Source organism: Taeniopygia guttata, chromosome 4, assembly GCF_048771995.1.
Source record: "Taeniopygia guttata chromosome 4, bTaeGut7.mat, whole genome shotgun sequence".
Classification (NCBI taxonomy): Eukaryota; Metazoa; Chordata; class Aves; order Passeriformes; family Estrildidae; genus Taeniopygia; species Taeniopygia guttata.
In genome coordinates this window covers 8512485-8528010 of record NC_133028.1, presented here as the reverse complement: position 1 = coordinate 8528010, position 15526 = coordinate 8512485, and the positions used below count along the sequence as shown (strand labels likewise).

General features: G+C 35.5%; 1 protein-coding gene across 1 annotated transcript in view; it reads left to right on the top strand.

Moving 5' to 3' along the window:
- The window catches only part of POLN (DNA polymerase nu), an 89863-nt gene that overhangs the window by 66766 nt on the left and 7571 nt on the right, over positions 1-15526 (top strand). Inside the window, exon 22 of the mRNA XM_072927939.1 lies at positions 10215-10282. Coding sequence (XP_072784040.1) covers positions 10215-10282 — 68 coding nt within the window. The remainder of the gene's footprint in view (positions 1-10214; positions 10283-15526) is intronic.

Sequence of the window (15526 nt, the reverse complement as noted above, 5' to 3'; positions counted from 1 at the left end):
TGACTGCTCAGAGTTGGGTGTGAGATCACAGAATGTCCTCAAAGAGCTTTATGTCAGTAGCAGAAATAATGAAATCTACTTTTCCTGTGGAGAAGTTGGTCCAGACAGCCAGTGATCATTATTATTTGCTGCAATAGAAAGAGACTTTCAAATCAAACATGTAGAAAAAAAACCCCAAATAACTGGTTTCTCACTTTAGTAATGCAAAGACTTTGGAACAAATCATCCAGTAGAACATGGATTGGTGCAGTAAAGTTCAGACAAAAGCAGAGCAGTGCAAGTAGGGCAGAACATCAATGTTTTTGTTGTCATCTAGAAAGGATGATAACAATTTAGCTGTAGCAGTCATTTATTGAGGACTTCTCTGGGTGTGTAGCTCAGTACAAAGAAATAGGTTTTGTCCTTCTGAATATACTTGGCAGTTATGGTATTATCTAACCCTAGAAGTAATTTGTGTGTGTTAGTGTGCGTATTGTTTACGCACAGCACTGTTGTCTTACTTGATCAATGTTTGAAAATACAATTTCTAATTACGAATAAAAGTTCAATTTGTTGAATTCAAAGTAGTTGGACTCATTCCTATGCTAAAAATAAAACACCTTCTGAGTGGCTCTTAAATGTTCTTGCAACTTTTTAAGTAAAATACCATTGAACTATTTAAAAAAAAATAAAGTAAGTTACCCACTAGTACAAACGTGAAAAGGAAAATTGTTATTTGGTGGAGATCCTGCCTGCATTCAGACAATGATACATTTATGTGTTAAATGTTGGATGATGCACTATCACATATTGCATTGTACATTTTCAGGCAGATTGTCGGCCCTGATTATAATTCATTTTGCTACCTGAGTTGAATGAAGAGCCCAGAATCTGTCAGCTGTGGCATGGATGAAAATTTCTGTAGCAGCAGCAGGCAATACTGAGTTAGATGAGTGATAGAGGAGCAGCCAACAGCTTTTAGTGGAGGAGGCAAGTGGAGGTGGTGCAAGGGCAAAGAACATACTACATTCTGTAGTTCCTGCCTGGCACACAGATCTTCTTTAGGTTCAGCAACTGCCTGTTTCTTGTAATTCTGAGAAAGCCAAAGTTTTTTTGCTACTAATATCATGTCTGATGAGACTTGTGAATGCTTTTTCTCTCGACAGAAAATTTTACTTGAGTTTTTCTTTCTTAAAATTATTTATTTTAAAGAAGTAATGTCACCAAATGACTAAGGAGGTAACAGATATGGGGAAGTATTTGAGCTGTACATGTTGAAATTCCTGGTGTTGTGAAAGCATAGGGAAATAGCTACACCAGATAACAGAAAAATATCACTGCCTATCCTGCTTGTTCCTATCATAAATGTCACAGCTGGGAAAAACCAACACTGCAAGGGCATTTAAAAAGGATAGACTGTTTTAAACAGGGGTTTTGAGCTTCTGCCAGCCATTAACAACTGGATGGCTTTGCTAGAGGAGAGTGTTTTAGGAGTCAATAATGGCTCCTTACTGTAATATTTAGTGGGTACTTACAGACCAGGCTTGTCAGAAAATCACAATCAATGCCTTTGTAAATTCTGTGAACACTTCCCTGCTTGTACAGTGGCATTTGAAAACATCAGAAGGATCTTGCCAAAAGAATATAGGACTGAAACTTGAAATACTATGTTTCTGCTTGTCTGCCAGGTGACATTCAGTTAGTTATTTTTTCAGTGGTCTGTTTCTTGATTTTCTTGTCAGTCAGGTCAGGATAATGATTCTAACATCTTTTATAAAGCCTTTTGAAAAATATTGTTGAAAGGAAGTGTGGACATAATTGGTGCTGTTGTAACAGTGGGAATGTACAGTAGCTCCTCCAAAATGAGAAATATAATCAATCTCCTATTATCACTCCATGAGATCATATTCATTCCAAAGATAGCACGCTACTATCTTTTCCTCTATCTTCATACCCCTCTACGTATCTTTATTTCCCTGTTAGAATTTCTAATTTTGGAAACAGGGTTTTCACTTTGAACAGCATATCAAAGAGAAATATAATTTTTACATGCTTTAGAAGTGATTATGAACATTTACCCTGGGAGACAGTATCCTATTAAGCATAGCTAAGTTTTGACTAACATTTTGTCTTTCTTACCTTAGAAATAGAGGAAAAAATAATTCTAAATAAGGTCTTACAGTTTTTAGTGTTAGTTTGCAAGTATGTTTGCAGTCTTCACTCTCAACACTGCATTCATTGTTCCTGTGCTGGAGGCTGTTCGGCACTGAGCAAGCTCTGACCTAATAGTGTGAAGCTTAATTTTTGTGTAACTAGCAGTCAGTAGATTTTCAGTTGTTGTTTGCACATATGATACTGTATTTGGAAGTCAGGAAAGGTGATCAAGTTACATTTTCATGATGCTTCATCAGAGAGGTGTTTTTGATGAAACAGTATATTCCACAGTGACTGATCTATTCTGTCAACTACCAGTCCCATTTTTCTCTTTATGTTTCTTTATCTTCTAACTCAAATACTAGCCTAGCAGCTTATGCAGTTGACAATAACAAGCCAATTACTTGGAGACAATTTTACATAAATCAGGAAAAATAGTATTAAATGTAATATATATGATACAGATCTACAGTATGGGTTGACTACTGGCATGAGTGTTAATATCTCTGCATTTTCTGTGGTGCTGACAAGAAATCAAAATTGTTCAGACTTCTGCTGTATTACCTAGATCTTTCTTAATATGTTCTGCCACTGCTGGCCAAGTTGCTCACTGAAAATGTGCTACTAGCATAAATTATTGAAGTGCCAGCTTTTACCCATCTGATGCAATCCACAAAACCTCCTCACGATGCTTCCTGCAGTCAGATGATAGCAGAGAAACTTTTGAAATGAGATCAAGGCATACAGTACCAGCTGAAAGAGAGATTAATGGAATTGATGAGAGTGCAAAGGTGAACTTGGTGAACTCAGATGGTTGTAGCTCTTTTCTGTGTTTGAAACATCACTGCAGTGAGGGTCACATGGAAACTTGGTGAGAAAGAAGGGTGCTGTCAAATTGTAGAATTGCTCCCTATAGCATTCCTTGTTCATATTATCATTTTGTAAGCTGAAGAAGCACTGATATTACCCAAATTCTACCTGGTATTGCATGGACTTCTCAGTGTCTCAACAACATCCACATGAATTTTAACAAGTCCACAGAACTATTGAGTAATTTGCTGTGACTCCACCAATTCTGCTTTTGGATGAATTGCTCTTTTGAAATTATTGCTCCTTCAGGACTGGACTTGTGCCGCAAACACACAGCTTTACTTCTCAGCATGTCCCTGTTAAAGAGACAGGTTCAACCACAGGCCAAATATAAATGAGTAATCTGAAAAAGAGAAACTACCAGCAAATAAAAGCAAAGGATTTATTTTCTTGGTTGGTCCTAGCTGCTTTTCAATAGCAGTGGATGCTGGAATTTTGTATGTCTTCCTCAAGGAACACCTTAATGAAACTAATGATTTTCTGTGCTGGTGAGCTGTAAATACAACTTATTTCTACAGATAGCTAAATTAGTTAGAAACATTGTCCCAGCAACAAGTATTGTTTTATGTGACCTGGATTTTTTTCAGATACAAGTGATGTGATCAATCACAAATTATTCATTTCTTAAAAGTGGCTTTCAGTTTTAGTATAACACAAGAATCTAACAGCATTTTTATAAGGTGTGTAGGGATTCAATAATTATTACTTTATAAACTGCTTATGATGTCTCAGATTCATACAGAAGGGCATATTAATAAACCCAACTTCCTGATTGCATCATAGTTTCATACAAATAAAGTAAGCAAAATTCTTAGTACTGCTGTTCTGTGTGTTAATCTTCTTTAATTTGAGGCATAAAACTTACATCCATTTATCTGTTTCTTCAGGAGTTAAAGAACTGTTTTTTCTCATGTTTCTTCTCTAGCAGTTAACCAGGATTTTCAAATAAATGCTTTTTGCACAGATATTCTGCCCACAATTCCTACTCAGTATGTGCCCAAACTTTCTTAATGTATTAACTCTAGCAAAATGGTTAACTTTTATCTTAAGCCTGATACTGGAGACATTGAACCACAAGGAAAAGATAAGTTTTGGATTCTGCTTGAGAGAACAAGATGGTTGTTTCATAGACAAGTGCCTTTGTTTCTGTAGCAGAAGGAAACTTCTGAGGTCACACTGCACCCTCCATAGCTGTTATCTAATATGTAGCTCTTGGCCTCCCAAAGTAGCCAAATAACATTAAATTTCTATGCAAGCTGTAACTTAGGAAAATCATCACTTTCCTCAAGCAGCCAAAGCAGTATTTTGCATGTATCCACAAGATGGTGAGCTATTACCTGAACACTTCATTCTCAGTGAACCAGAGCAAATCAGACTAATTTATTCTTTATAGAAAGAGCCAAGTACATTTAAAATGCTGAAATATCATAGCCAAAAAGGACATGCATGGTTTAGCACGTTTTTCACTCTTCCTTTCTGTAAGACATTCAACACAAATAAATATATTTCATTTATAAAACCCTTTTGTAGGTCACCTTTTAGATTTGTATGTTTTCAAACATTTTGGATACATGCAAAAATTCTATTATCTTTAATTAGCCATCTGTTCAGTTTCCCACTCTTTGTGATGTAGCTGCTGAGAAAACCCATTTCACAGGCTAGCTGAATTTTTATGGTTAAAATGTTAAAATAATTGGGTCTTTATCATGAAAACACTGATAGAGGTAGCTTAAAGTTAATGCAAGTAACATCTATTCAGTCATGATGTAACCTGAGCTCTAACTTTAATATTGCAACATTAGGAATATACATAGGTGCAGCTTGGAAAAAAATTTTAAAAAAGGAAAATTCTACAAAATATTACAATAAGCTAATAATCTTGTTCCTTCCTTACATGACAATAGGAATTCTGTCCACTGGAATCTGTGGGCTTCTGTGAGAAAAGTGGGCACAATTAAACAACAGGTAGTGTTAGTAGTATCAGAAAATAAATGAATCATGCTTCAGTGTTGGGAACGTAGATATTTCTAAGGGGAATTGGATCCAGCTTCCATCTGGTCCATTAGCACTGAGTGTGGCCAGTAGCAGATGCTCCAGGAGGGAGGTGCAAGATTTGTAGAGAGTAGCCTGTCTATCTGCAGATTTTCATCTTCCTCTGCTTGTGGGGATGAGTCTGAGTTCTGAAACATAAGATTTAAAAGTCTTCCCACAAAATCATTGTATGTCATCATCTCTTAAAGTTCTTGAAATCCATGCAAGTGTTTGTTACATGAGCAGCCTTTCTGGGTTTTTTTTTTTTGGCAAAGTGTTTAATTACATGCCTTTTAAGTCAATATTTTATTTTATTAAATATTAATTTATTGTGAATGTGTCCATTTTTCAATTGATTAATTTTTTTTTCATTTAAAAACATGAAACATATTTCCATTTGTTTTTTGGTTTTGATAGATTGAGTTTTGCTTTTTTTTTTCCATAGTCCTCCATTTGTCTGATTTAAAAATACCTTATTTTTTAAATCTTTTTTTTTCCTAACCACTTAACAGTTTTTATCCTTTTTGGGTTTATTTTTGAACTTTTTACACATAGCTTTTAACTGTGTACTCACATATTTGCAATTTTGAAGTCTCCCATTATGCATTTATAGATTTAAAATTCAAAACAAAAAATATGGTGTTACTACTTGGATTATTATTCTATTGACTGATTTGCTTATATCAAAAAAGGGGAAGAACATAGGATGAGAGACAAAGATAATATTTGGGATATAAAGTCTGATACTGTTGTATGACCTTCATTTCACTGATCAGAGATATAGTGCTTTTTAAATAAGATGAAAACCTTGTGAGAATAGAAAATGAGAAATATTTTGAAAATATTTTAGAGACTATTTTAAACAAGTATTTCAAAGTATATTATGCTACCAAGTGATCGTTAATGCCCTATTTAAAGCGGTGTAGTTTTAGTAACTCTTCAATGTTTGTATTTTTATTGTTCTTATATAAATATTTAACTGCTAACATTGTTTTAAATTCTCAAGATTTATTATAGTTTTTTTCCTCTAGAATTTTTTATTCAAACCAGTAAGTTATGATGGATTTCAAATAATTAATCTTCTTTGCTCCTTCTCCAAAAACCATCCTTTTGTTTTAGGAAATCTCTTGTTCAATTATGATTTAATTTTCATTATATCTTCAAGTTAGAAATAAAATATGTCATTTGTAGTGGAAATTTTACAGTGGAGTGCTCTAGAATCAGACCTGCGACCTCATCCTGAACCACTTTTTTTCTGAAGATGTAGCAGTGTCCAACAGGAATCATCTTAAACTTTAGTCTGAGCTCTCAGCTTGGCTCTTGGTTAGAATAAGATGCCCTCAATTAATTAGAGAATTATAGTATCTGTTAGGCTGGAAAAGATCTTTAAGATCATTGAGTCCTGCTATGTTATGCATGATGATGATCAAACCCTCTTTTTTAAAGCTTTTCCAGTTGCCCAGTTTTAAACCTTATTTTAATTTATTTTCTATTCAAATTCTCAAACCAGACAGCTCAATGTAATAGAGAATCATAGAATCAGTTAGGTTGGAAGACACCTCTAAGGTCATCGAGTCCAGCTGTTAACCTGGCCAAGTTACCTGGCCAGGTAACCTGGACTGCCAAGTCCATCACTAACTGTTGGTGGTTTATATTTTGTATTATCTTTCTACACACCAATGTGGACAGCTAAATCATGTTATGCTTTGTGTTGTTAACAGCAGTAAAAATTTCCCTGGTGATGCAAAAAATATATCCCAAAAATGTACATAGGATTAATCTCTGTCTAACTTCAGGTAGCTGTTTTGGGAGGTGGCACTGCCACAAATCCACCACACAGAGCTGGGGTTTTCCAAGTGTAAGTTCAGAACATCTAGGTCAGAACCAGCCTTAGTCCCTTGTCTGTAGAAGAAGCATGAATTTAATTAGTTTGAGCATCTCTTGGCACATTCTATCATCCTGAAGCGCTGCATGCCACTGTTAAAAACCTCCTTCTGATGAGTACTACTATGACAATCGTGTCTTTCTTTTTTCCCCTCTCCTACACTGTCCTCTTCTAGTGAACATACCTACACTGGAGCTTGCAGCATGTCATGCCACAGCCACTTTCTTTTGAGTTTACACAGAAAGTTGTTTCCTTTAATGATAAAGAAAAATGCAATTGCTCACTAATAAGGTAACAGCTGTTTTGTTGAGGTCAGTTCAATAGGGTAATTATTTCTAGGTAGGTGAAGTAGTCATGGAAAACTTTGCAAATTTGTACTTTAGAACAGAGGAGTCCAGACCCGGAATATATTGATTTCCACTAACAAACAAAATCCTCATTATTTCTTTTATTAGACAACTGGCCTGATACTATGGAAAGGTATGCTCTAACTATATGGCTTCATAAATAGAATACTGTGATAAAATCTATTGAGAACAGTTTAATTAGTTTTGGCATATATAATTCATTAATATGATTGTGATACAGTAGTAATAGCTGGGCTGATCCATTGGAGGCCTGAGAATTTAGTCTCTGTGTTGCTTTATAGGAAAATGGAAGAATGATCAATGTAGTGTTAAGAAAATGAAAAATATCTTCTTTTTAAAATTCTATAGTGCAGCATAATGGTTTAAGATGGCTATTGTATGCTGGGTACACTAAAGTGGTGTCAAAAGCCATGTTCAGACTGGCAGTCACAGAAATATTTCTGCATTTGAAGGTCCAGGCTGTAGCACTATTTCTAGTTCCACACCACTGGCATGCTCAGATGCAAGTCATGTTGCTCAGCAAAGGAAATCATATGTGTACTCACCAAAAGAATTGCCTAATTTTTTTTCCGGCAAGAACATAGTTAATAAAATATTAGTTTCTAAATAAAAGGCATTATTATCATCTGTAGAATTAAAAATATACTAGTGTCTGCCTGATTTGCAGTTTTTAATCCAGTTGGCCACACCTTTTAGCACAAGATAATGAGAGGAGCTTGCTATTGCAATATTCCTTCAAAGTGAGGAGGATTCAATTAAGCAAAAGTATAGGGGCTTTTTCAGACCTCTTTCACTCAGACTATGCAATGGCTAGGTAGGTGCATGCAGGGGAATGGTGAAAACTGTAAATTTTGAATGTACAAATTGCTTTGATTTTTTTTCTTTCATCTTTATTGATGTTAAATTGAGTGCTTCCTTCTGTGGAACAGCATATTGCATGCAAGTGTTATTACTTAAGCAAGCCTGAAAAAAAAAAAAGGTGGCCTTGTACTGTAAGACCAGAACTCATTATTTGCTGTGAAACGTGTAAGAAGAAGAGATAAAACGTCATCAAAAATATCTGTCTTGTTTGATAAACGTTAAGGAGGAAATAGTGTGTACTATTTCATTATTGGCATCAGTCTAGGAAATCATGTTTAGTGTTAATTAAATCTTCTGTAATATCTTTCATTTGAACACAGAAATGTATTAGAAATACTAATTTCTTAGATCTCAGAAATATTATTCCCATTTTCTGAAGGCATTGGTTAGGAAAGCAGCAGCGCTAGACAGAGAACCAGCAATGCCAACTTCTAGTTCTGTATTTAGTAGACAGAACACGGTCCTGAACTTCAAATGAATCACAAGATGTGTAAGATGGGGCAGATGTAACTCTGCAGCTCCATGCAGCTCCTGAGTATGCAGCTGAGCTGATGGGCTGTGATGTTCAGGATGATGTGAATGAGAAACAGGCTCCTTTAGCCATGATGGAGAGCTAAAGGAGCTGGGCTGCATTCAGCAGGTGAACTGGAGCGTGTAGAGTTGTATCAAGTCTATTTTGCTGTCCAGAGAGAAAATTTCAGTTAATTTACATTGCTTCCACAGGTTTTTGGACACATATAAGGTAGCACTTAATTCTGGTCCAAACCTGCTCCTCCTGTTTTACTTTTAGCGTGGAGGTGAGGTTATCAGTTCTTACAATGCTGAGAGGTTTTGAAAATCCTATTCTTTCATTCCTAAATACTGATTAAATTATGATGAAGTTTTAATGTATATTTTAAGTTCTTCTAAGAAAGGACTTTTCCTACCAGAATATATGGTGCTTTAATCCTGACTGAAGACATAAGACACTATTCTGCAACAAACAATAATCAGTCTATCATATTTTTATTGCCCTAATTTAATAAATGCAATTATTTTCACTTATTCCATTGATTGACTGTTTATTAATCTTTAATATTCACTGTTCTGATTTATACCTTTTGGATGTCATTTCAATGGTTATGAGGATACTCTTGTTTTAATTAATTTACTTGAATTAGAAATTACAACTTTTCATGTAACTTTGTTCTCTTGCTACAGATGATCCTGTCTTTTCGTCTATTTCCTTTTTTGTGTACTGTGTCCTAATTTCCTATTAAAAATATGTTAATCTGTTTCACTCTGCCTCTGACTGCGTTGTAAGTGACTAATAATTTAAGATCTATTATTAGAGTTCACCACACTGTTAGTCAATGTCACACTGTAATTTAGGCAGTGTGAAACTATCTTAAGAAGCTGTGAAAAGTAATAAGTCATAAACATATTGATGTTTCAGCCATTTGTAAAGAATTGTTTACTTGAATAACTGCTATTATTAAGAAAAGGAATTAAGAAAATTTAAATTTAATAATAAAAATTTATTTTAAATGGTGGAATCTTGGAATGGAGTTGGAAGGGACCACAGAGACCACCTTGTTCAACCCCATGCCATGGGCAGGAACACCTTCCACTAGACCAGGTTACTCCAAACCCCATCCAACCTGGCTTTGAACACTGCCAGGGGTGGGGCATCCACAACCTCTCTAGGCAACCAGTTCTAGTGCCTCACCACCAGCATAAGAAGAACATCTTCTTTATATCTAATGAAAAAAAAAAAAAAAGCTATATTTACAAAACATAGTATGTCTCCATAATTTCTTGTATTTTTCTGCACATTATGTTGGTTTTAAGTGATACCTTGTCATGTCATCAAATCCCCGAATGACATTTATAAAGCTGGCAAGCACAATTTGGATTTACAACTATGGCCTTCATGTTTCCAAAATACAGGGAGAGGCAATTCTTAAGTCCATTAATGATTTTTAAATTTTCTTTGGATATTTATTTTCACTTTAACTTATCCATGAATGGAAAGCACTGTTAAAATTTTTTTGCATATATTATCTGATGTTTCTGAAATTTTTCAGGTTAATTGCCCAGATCCATGATGAATTGTTGTTTGAAGTAGAAGATTCTCAAATCCAGGAATTCTCAGGTAAATACAATCTCTCTTTCTCTTTTCCTCCCACCCATTTTTACTCTCTATATCCTGTGATTTCTCAGAGAATAAAGAACTAATGTAGTGAAAAGAAGGGCATTGATTCTCACAATTAAGAAAATGTACACTAAGCAGATTTTTCTGAATGTTTTCCACCACTGGCTCTTATGTAGATAAAATGTGATATAGCAGTTTGGGATTAATTACCATGGTTATTTGTATTTAGGTTTTTATCAAGATTTTATCATCCACTGTGTGAACCCTGTAAAAGTAAATAATATTTCCTCCAAGGTTTTAGAAGGAAATAAACCAATTTTAAGTACTTTAGATTAGGGGCTGTTACATAAAGAAGTATTCAATTCTTCATGTAAGATTATACTGTACTGTATTTTCTGTGTTATTTTACTGCTTTTTTATATTAAGAAACCTTTATGATGGCACTCTCAAGATTAAGGTAAGTAAAAGTTTGTGCCTATGTTTTGGTCCTCTCATCTGGCTTACTTCCAGACATTATTCCCTTAGCCAGAGTTTGTCTCAGCATCTGGTACAAATTTAGCAAGCAAGCAAGCGCACATAGCAGTCTGTTGGGTCTCTTCTACAGTAAGTTGTGGGTTTATTCCTGAAGGCACCAAGTGTTTATTCACCAACATTGGTCTAGTTTGAAGCTCAACAATATGTTTGGCTTAACCAATTAACATAACGTCACAAATATTTTAAATGAACCAATACAAGAAATATTTTCCATTATAGCACAAGTATTTAATAAAAAATTAATTTCACCTTCCCATGCTGTATTCATTTGAACAGTGCAATCTGCTATATTAGTCTCATTTCATACTGATCCCTCTTGTGAATATTAGTTCAAAATGAGAGCATTAAAACTCTATCTAATCTAAACAAATTACCTGGGAAATATTTCAGCTCAATATATTCAGGGCATTGTAATGAATTAAGTTAATATATTAACATTTGCCCTCTAAATACAGGAGTTAAAATCTGATTTAAATTTAAAAAAACATGCTACAATTTATTGGAGATATCTGTTCAGAAAAGATAATGTGTAAAATTGACATAGTTTCAGAGTTAGGAAGCATAGTGTACTGAAAGACATCTGTAGGACAGCATAGAAGGATTTTTATTATCTTATTTTGCATCAGTTTGCATAAAGTAGAGTGCTAATATTATACCCAAAAGATAAAAATGATTCATGATTGATTATACATATAGAAAATCATAGATTCTGCCCCCATTGGATCAATTTCAGATCTCCATTACTAGTCTGAATTTGTAGCAAATTCAGAAAAATCTATATTTTTCAAAGTGTCACAGAAAAAAACCTCTATCATATGAATAATAGTAATACATTATCCCGCTATGGTAACATAATGACTGAAGGCTTTTTTCTGCAAATGCAAAAAGAGTGCAGTTCAGATACTCAAGTTTAGAGTATGCACTGCACAGTAATTTGCTGATCTCCAGATCTAGCTGGAGGATGCAGAACAAACATACCTATAAATTCTTTTTTTGCGCCTCAAACTTATAATCCTATAATTGAAGTTGCTAAGATGACCTTTAGAAAATGGACCTGGGCAGTCTAGAGGTGTGAGATACCTTGGAAATTGTCATTGCACTTAGCATAGGCTGCCAAACTTGAGTGTTCAAGATGGAAGTTTGTTTCATTCTGCTGATTGAAGATTGAGTTTTCAATTTGTCTCTACTTTGCCCTAAGAGTCAAATGAAAAATGAAAATTCTGCATTACAGGAATTTTCAGATATACTTCTGTCAGAACAGGAGAGTCATAACTTGTCGTATTCTTTACACAAAAAGACCAACCTAAAGGGTTGCTTGGAAGCAACCAAGAGGGTGCTTGGGAAGCTCATCCTGAGACATTGATTTCTATTCCTTCCTTTTTATTCATCACTGGGAGAGCCTTACTTGGAATACTGCATCTGGTTCTGAAGCAAATGCAAAAAAGGGTGACAAAGATGATGAAGGGACTGGAGCATCTGTTCTACGAAGGCAGGCTGAGACACCTGGGACTGTTCAGCCTGGAGAAGAGAAGGCTCAGGGGGTGCTACTGATGTATATATCCTAAGGGAGTGGGCACAGAGGAAGTGGTGGTGCCCAGTGACAGGACCAGAGGCAACGGGCACAAATCCAAACACAAAAGGTTCCCTCTGAAGATCAGGGAACACTGTTTTACTCTCCGGGTGACTGAGCACTGGCACAAGTTCCCCTGAGAGGTTGTGGAGTCTCCATCCTTGGAGATGTAAAAAAAGCCATGTGGACAAGGTCCTGGGCAAACAGCTCAAGGTGGCCCCTCTGAGCAGCAGGGCTGGACCAGGTAACCTCCAAAGGTTCCTTTCAACCTCCCTGACTGTTTTGCAAGTAGTTCTGCTACTGGTAGAAGAATAAATCCAAGGTATCTTAAAAGGGTCCAAAGCTGGTGATTCCTCAGTCATTAATGAGGATTTTGTTTGATCTGAATAAGAGATGTCCACACTGGTGTCTCACTTCAGTCAGCAGGACAGGACGTGCCAAAGCAGATCTCCCTATTGTCCCAGTCCATGGTGTGAACTGTTTCAGTTCACATCACAGAGCAGCCTGAGAACAGTTGACCTAGATTCCTTTCAGATGAAACTAAGTAGGAACACTCTTTTCTCCTAATATTTTCCAATTATTTCAGGAGCTGCTAAGTAAGGTAGTGATTACATATCTGAGCGTTAAACCAAAGTAGTCAGTTGGTTGTGTTCTCCTAAGTCACTTAAGTGTTATGAATGTCCAAATACAGTTTTCATCTCTTTACCTAACGTTCTTTCACTCTTTTCTAAAATCCTTACTCTTCTTGTGTTTATTTGCCAATATTCTTTAGCTGTCAGCTTTGTCTTTACATATCTAATGAGCTTTTGTCCATTCAGAAACTTTAAATTACAGAATCTGCTGACTTGCAGTTTCCAGCCTGCAGTTTAATGATCCAGAGAGAAATCTCAGTTGTACAGTCACGAAGCTCAGTAAAGGGAAAGACGTGGACTTGAAGCTAAAGAGCAGTGTTTGAGGGTTTTAATGGATTACACTTCAGTGCTGTGTTATTCTTCTGCTTTTAATGTGATCCAAGAAGTACTGGCCTACTATTCAGCATGTTTACATTCTGATTCCAGTCATGCTTCTGACCTACTTTTTCAGGAAAGCAACAACAAATATATGTCTCTTTTTTCTTGTTTGTAGAATGAAGATTAAACTTAAAATATTTTTAAGATTTATAAATGAAGAACATAAAGGTAAATAGTATTATTTCATTAGATCATAATGCAGGATATAAGCCTTCTCAGCAGCATTTCCCTAATGGAAGAGTCTCTTTTGAATTGCTTCACAACATTAAAATGTCCATTTGCTTCTAAGACTCTTTTGAATGGCAGCTGAAAAATGCCACAAGGATTTGTAATATTGACACTTTGTGTAGGACTTCATATGCTCCAATAAGACATTTTGGGACTTTACAATATACAGAAATCCCATTTATAGTGCATCTAATAATGCAGAGAGGATTTGGAATCTTTTGCATCTAATAAAGAGGAGGACAAGCAAACAAGCAAAGTGGTTTTTTTTTCCTAGAACTACTTCTGCACAAAGTACTGCATAAGGTGGGTCATCTCAAGGTCTCACCTATATTTTGGAAGAATACCTTCTTCAAAAGGAATCCATTGCCCACAGTTTTATAGTACAAATATGGCTCACTCTGAATGGACAAGGCAGAACATCCTTTATTTATAATAAGGTTTTGACTGCCCAAGCTTTGCCACACTACAAAATACAATGAAGCACATACTACTCTGAATGGTGCAATTTTCATCAAAGATATGGCATATCATTTCCTTCAATTCTCTGTTTAGGGGAAGAACATGACAGCAAAAGATCTTTTTAAAATCCTAATTTCCTATTAGAGGGTGCTTGGGAAGTTCAAATCAAAACATTTGGCAGAAATTCCTTTTGCTTGGGCAGAAGACTCTCAGCTTTACCATCAATAATCTGCCTGGTTTCTGGCCAGCTTGCCTGTCTGTCTTCCTCACATCTTGAGCTCTCCAGCAGCCCAGGAAACAGCAAGGCAGATGATATTATGGGAATGCCAAAAACTGGGATCTTGGATCTGAGAAGGCTCAGTGTCTCTGAGTCCTGAAGTCTGTGTAATCAGGTAGACTGTCTGTCCTCAAATCAGACCGTGAGTCTGTGTAGAGACTCTGGAAGAGTATTTAGGAATGGCAGAACCCAATTTTTTATTTTCTGGAGACTGTTTCTGACACAGTGCTCCATGCTATGTTTGAACTGCCTCTTTGCCCTCCGATTATGCTGAATGCATTACAGCTAAAAGGGGGAATGCACTTTGTGGTGAGGAAAAGCAAATTTTTATTTATTTTTTTTTTTAGACTACAGGGATACCTGTAGTTAAAACTGTAGAATCTGGCTTCTAATGTGTGTTCCATAAATAGCTGGTGAGTTTGAAAGGTGAACTTTGCCAGTGGCAATTACTGTGGATTCTTCTATCCCTTTGTCTCTGCTTGATTGCATCCATTAGTGATAATTAAATGAAAGATACTTGGTACTTGAAGTAACATCTTTTTGTAGAAATAGATGTATTCCAGTGCTTTGTGTTCAATATCATAGTGCATTAGAGTAATTTTTAAAGGTGTTTTTTTAGAATTCATTTGTAATTATACAGTATTGATAGAATTAAAGAATTTCTGCATCTGTTTGTATTTTTGGTACATGTGCAATGTTGAGTTTGAAAGAATTTTTCTAATATTTTACCAGGTATAAAATATTTCAGCTGAAGTACTTACCTTGAATTTAAGAACACTGAAACAAACAGTCAAAACAAAAATAAAACAAAAAACAACCGCCCACCTAAATAATAAAAACACAACCAAAAAAACCCACCAAAACAGCAATCAATATAAATTAAACCTATTTATGTTGGTATTAAGCTCCCTTGCTACCTAAAGAATAGTATCTTTGTTTTAACATCTGCCAGTACACATTTTTGGCTCACATACAGATTACATGAAATTTCACTTTATTCTGCTACAATTTTATGCTTGCTTGGTACTGAGGCAGCTGCATTAAAATGTGCACAGGTTCAAAAGGGGACTGCAGTAACAGAAGAACAAAAGAATGAACTGGTCATCACAAGTTAGTGACATTATCTGTCCTCTGAGCTGCCATTTTCTAAGTTGAAAAACACTGGT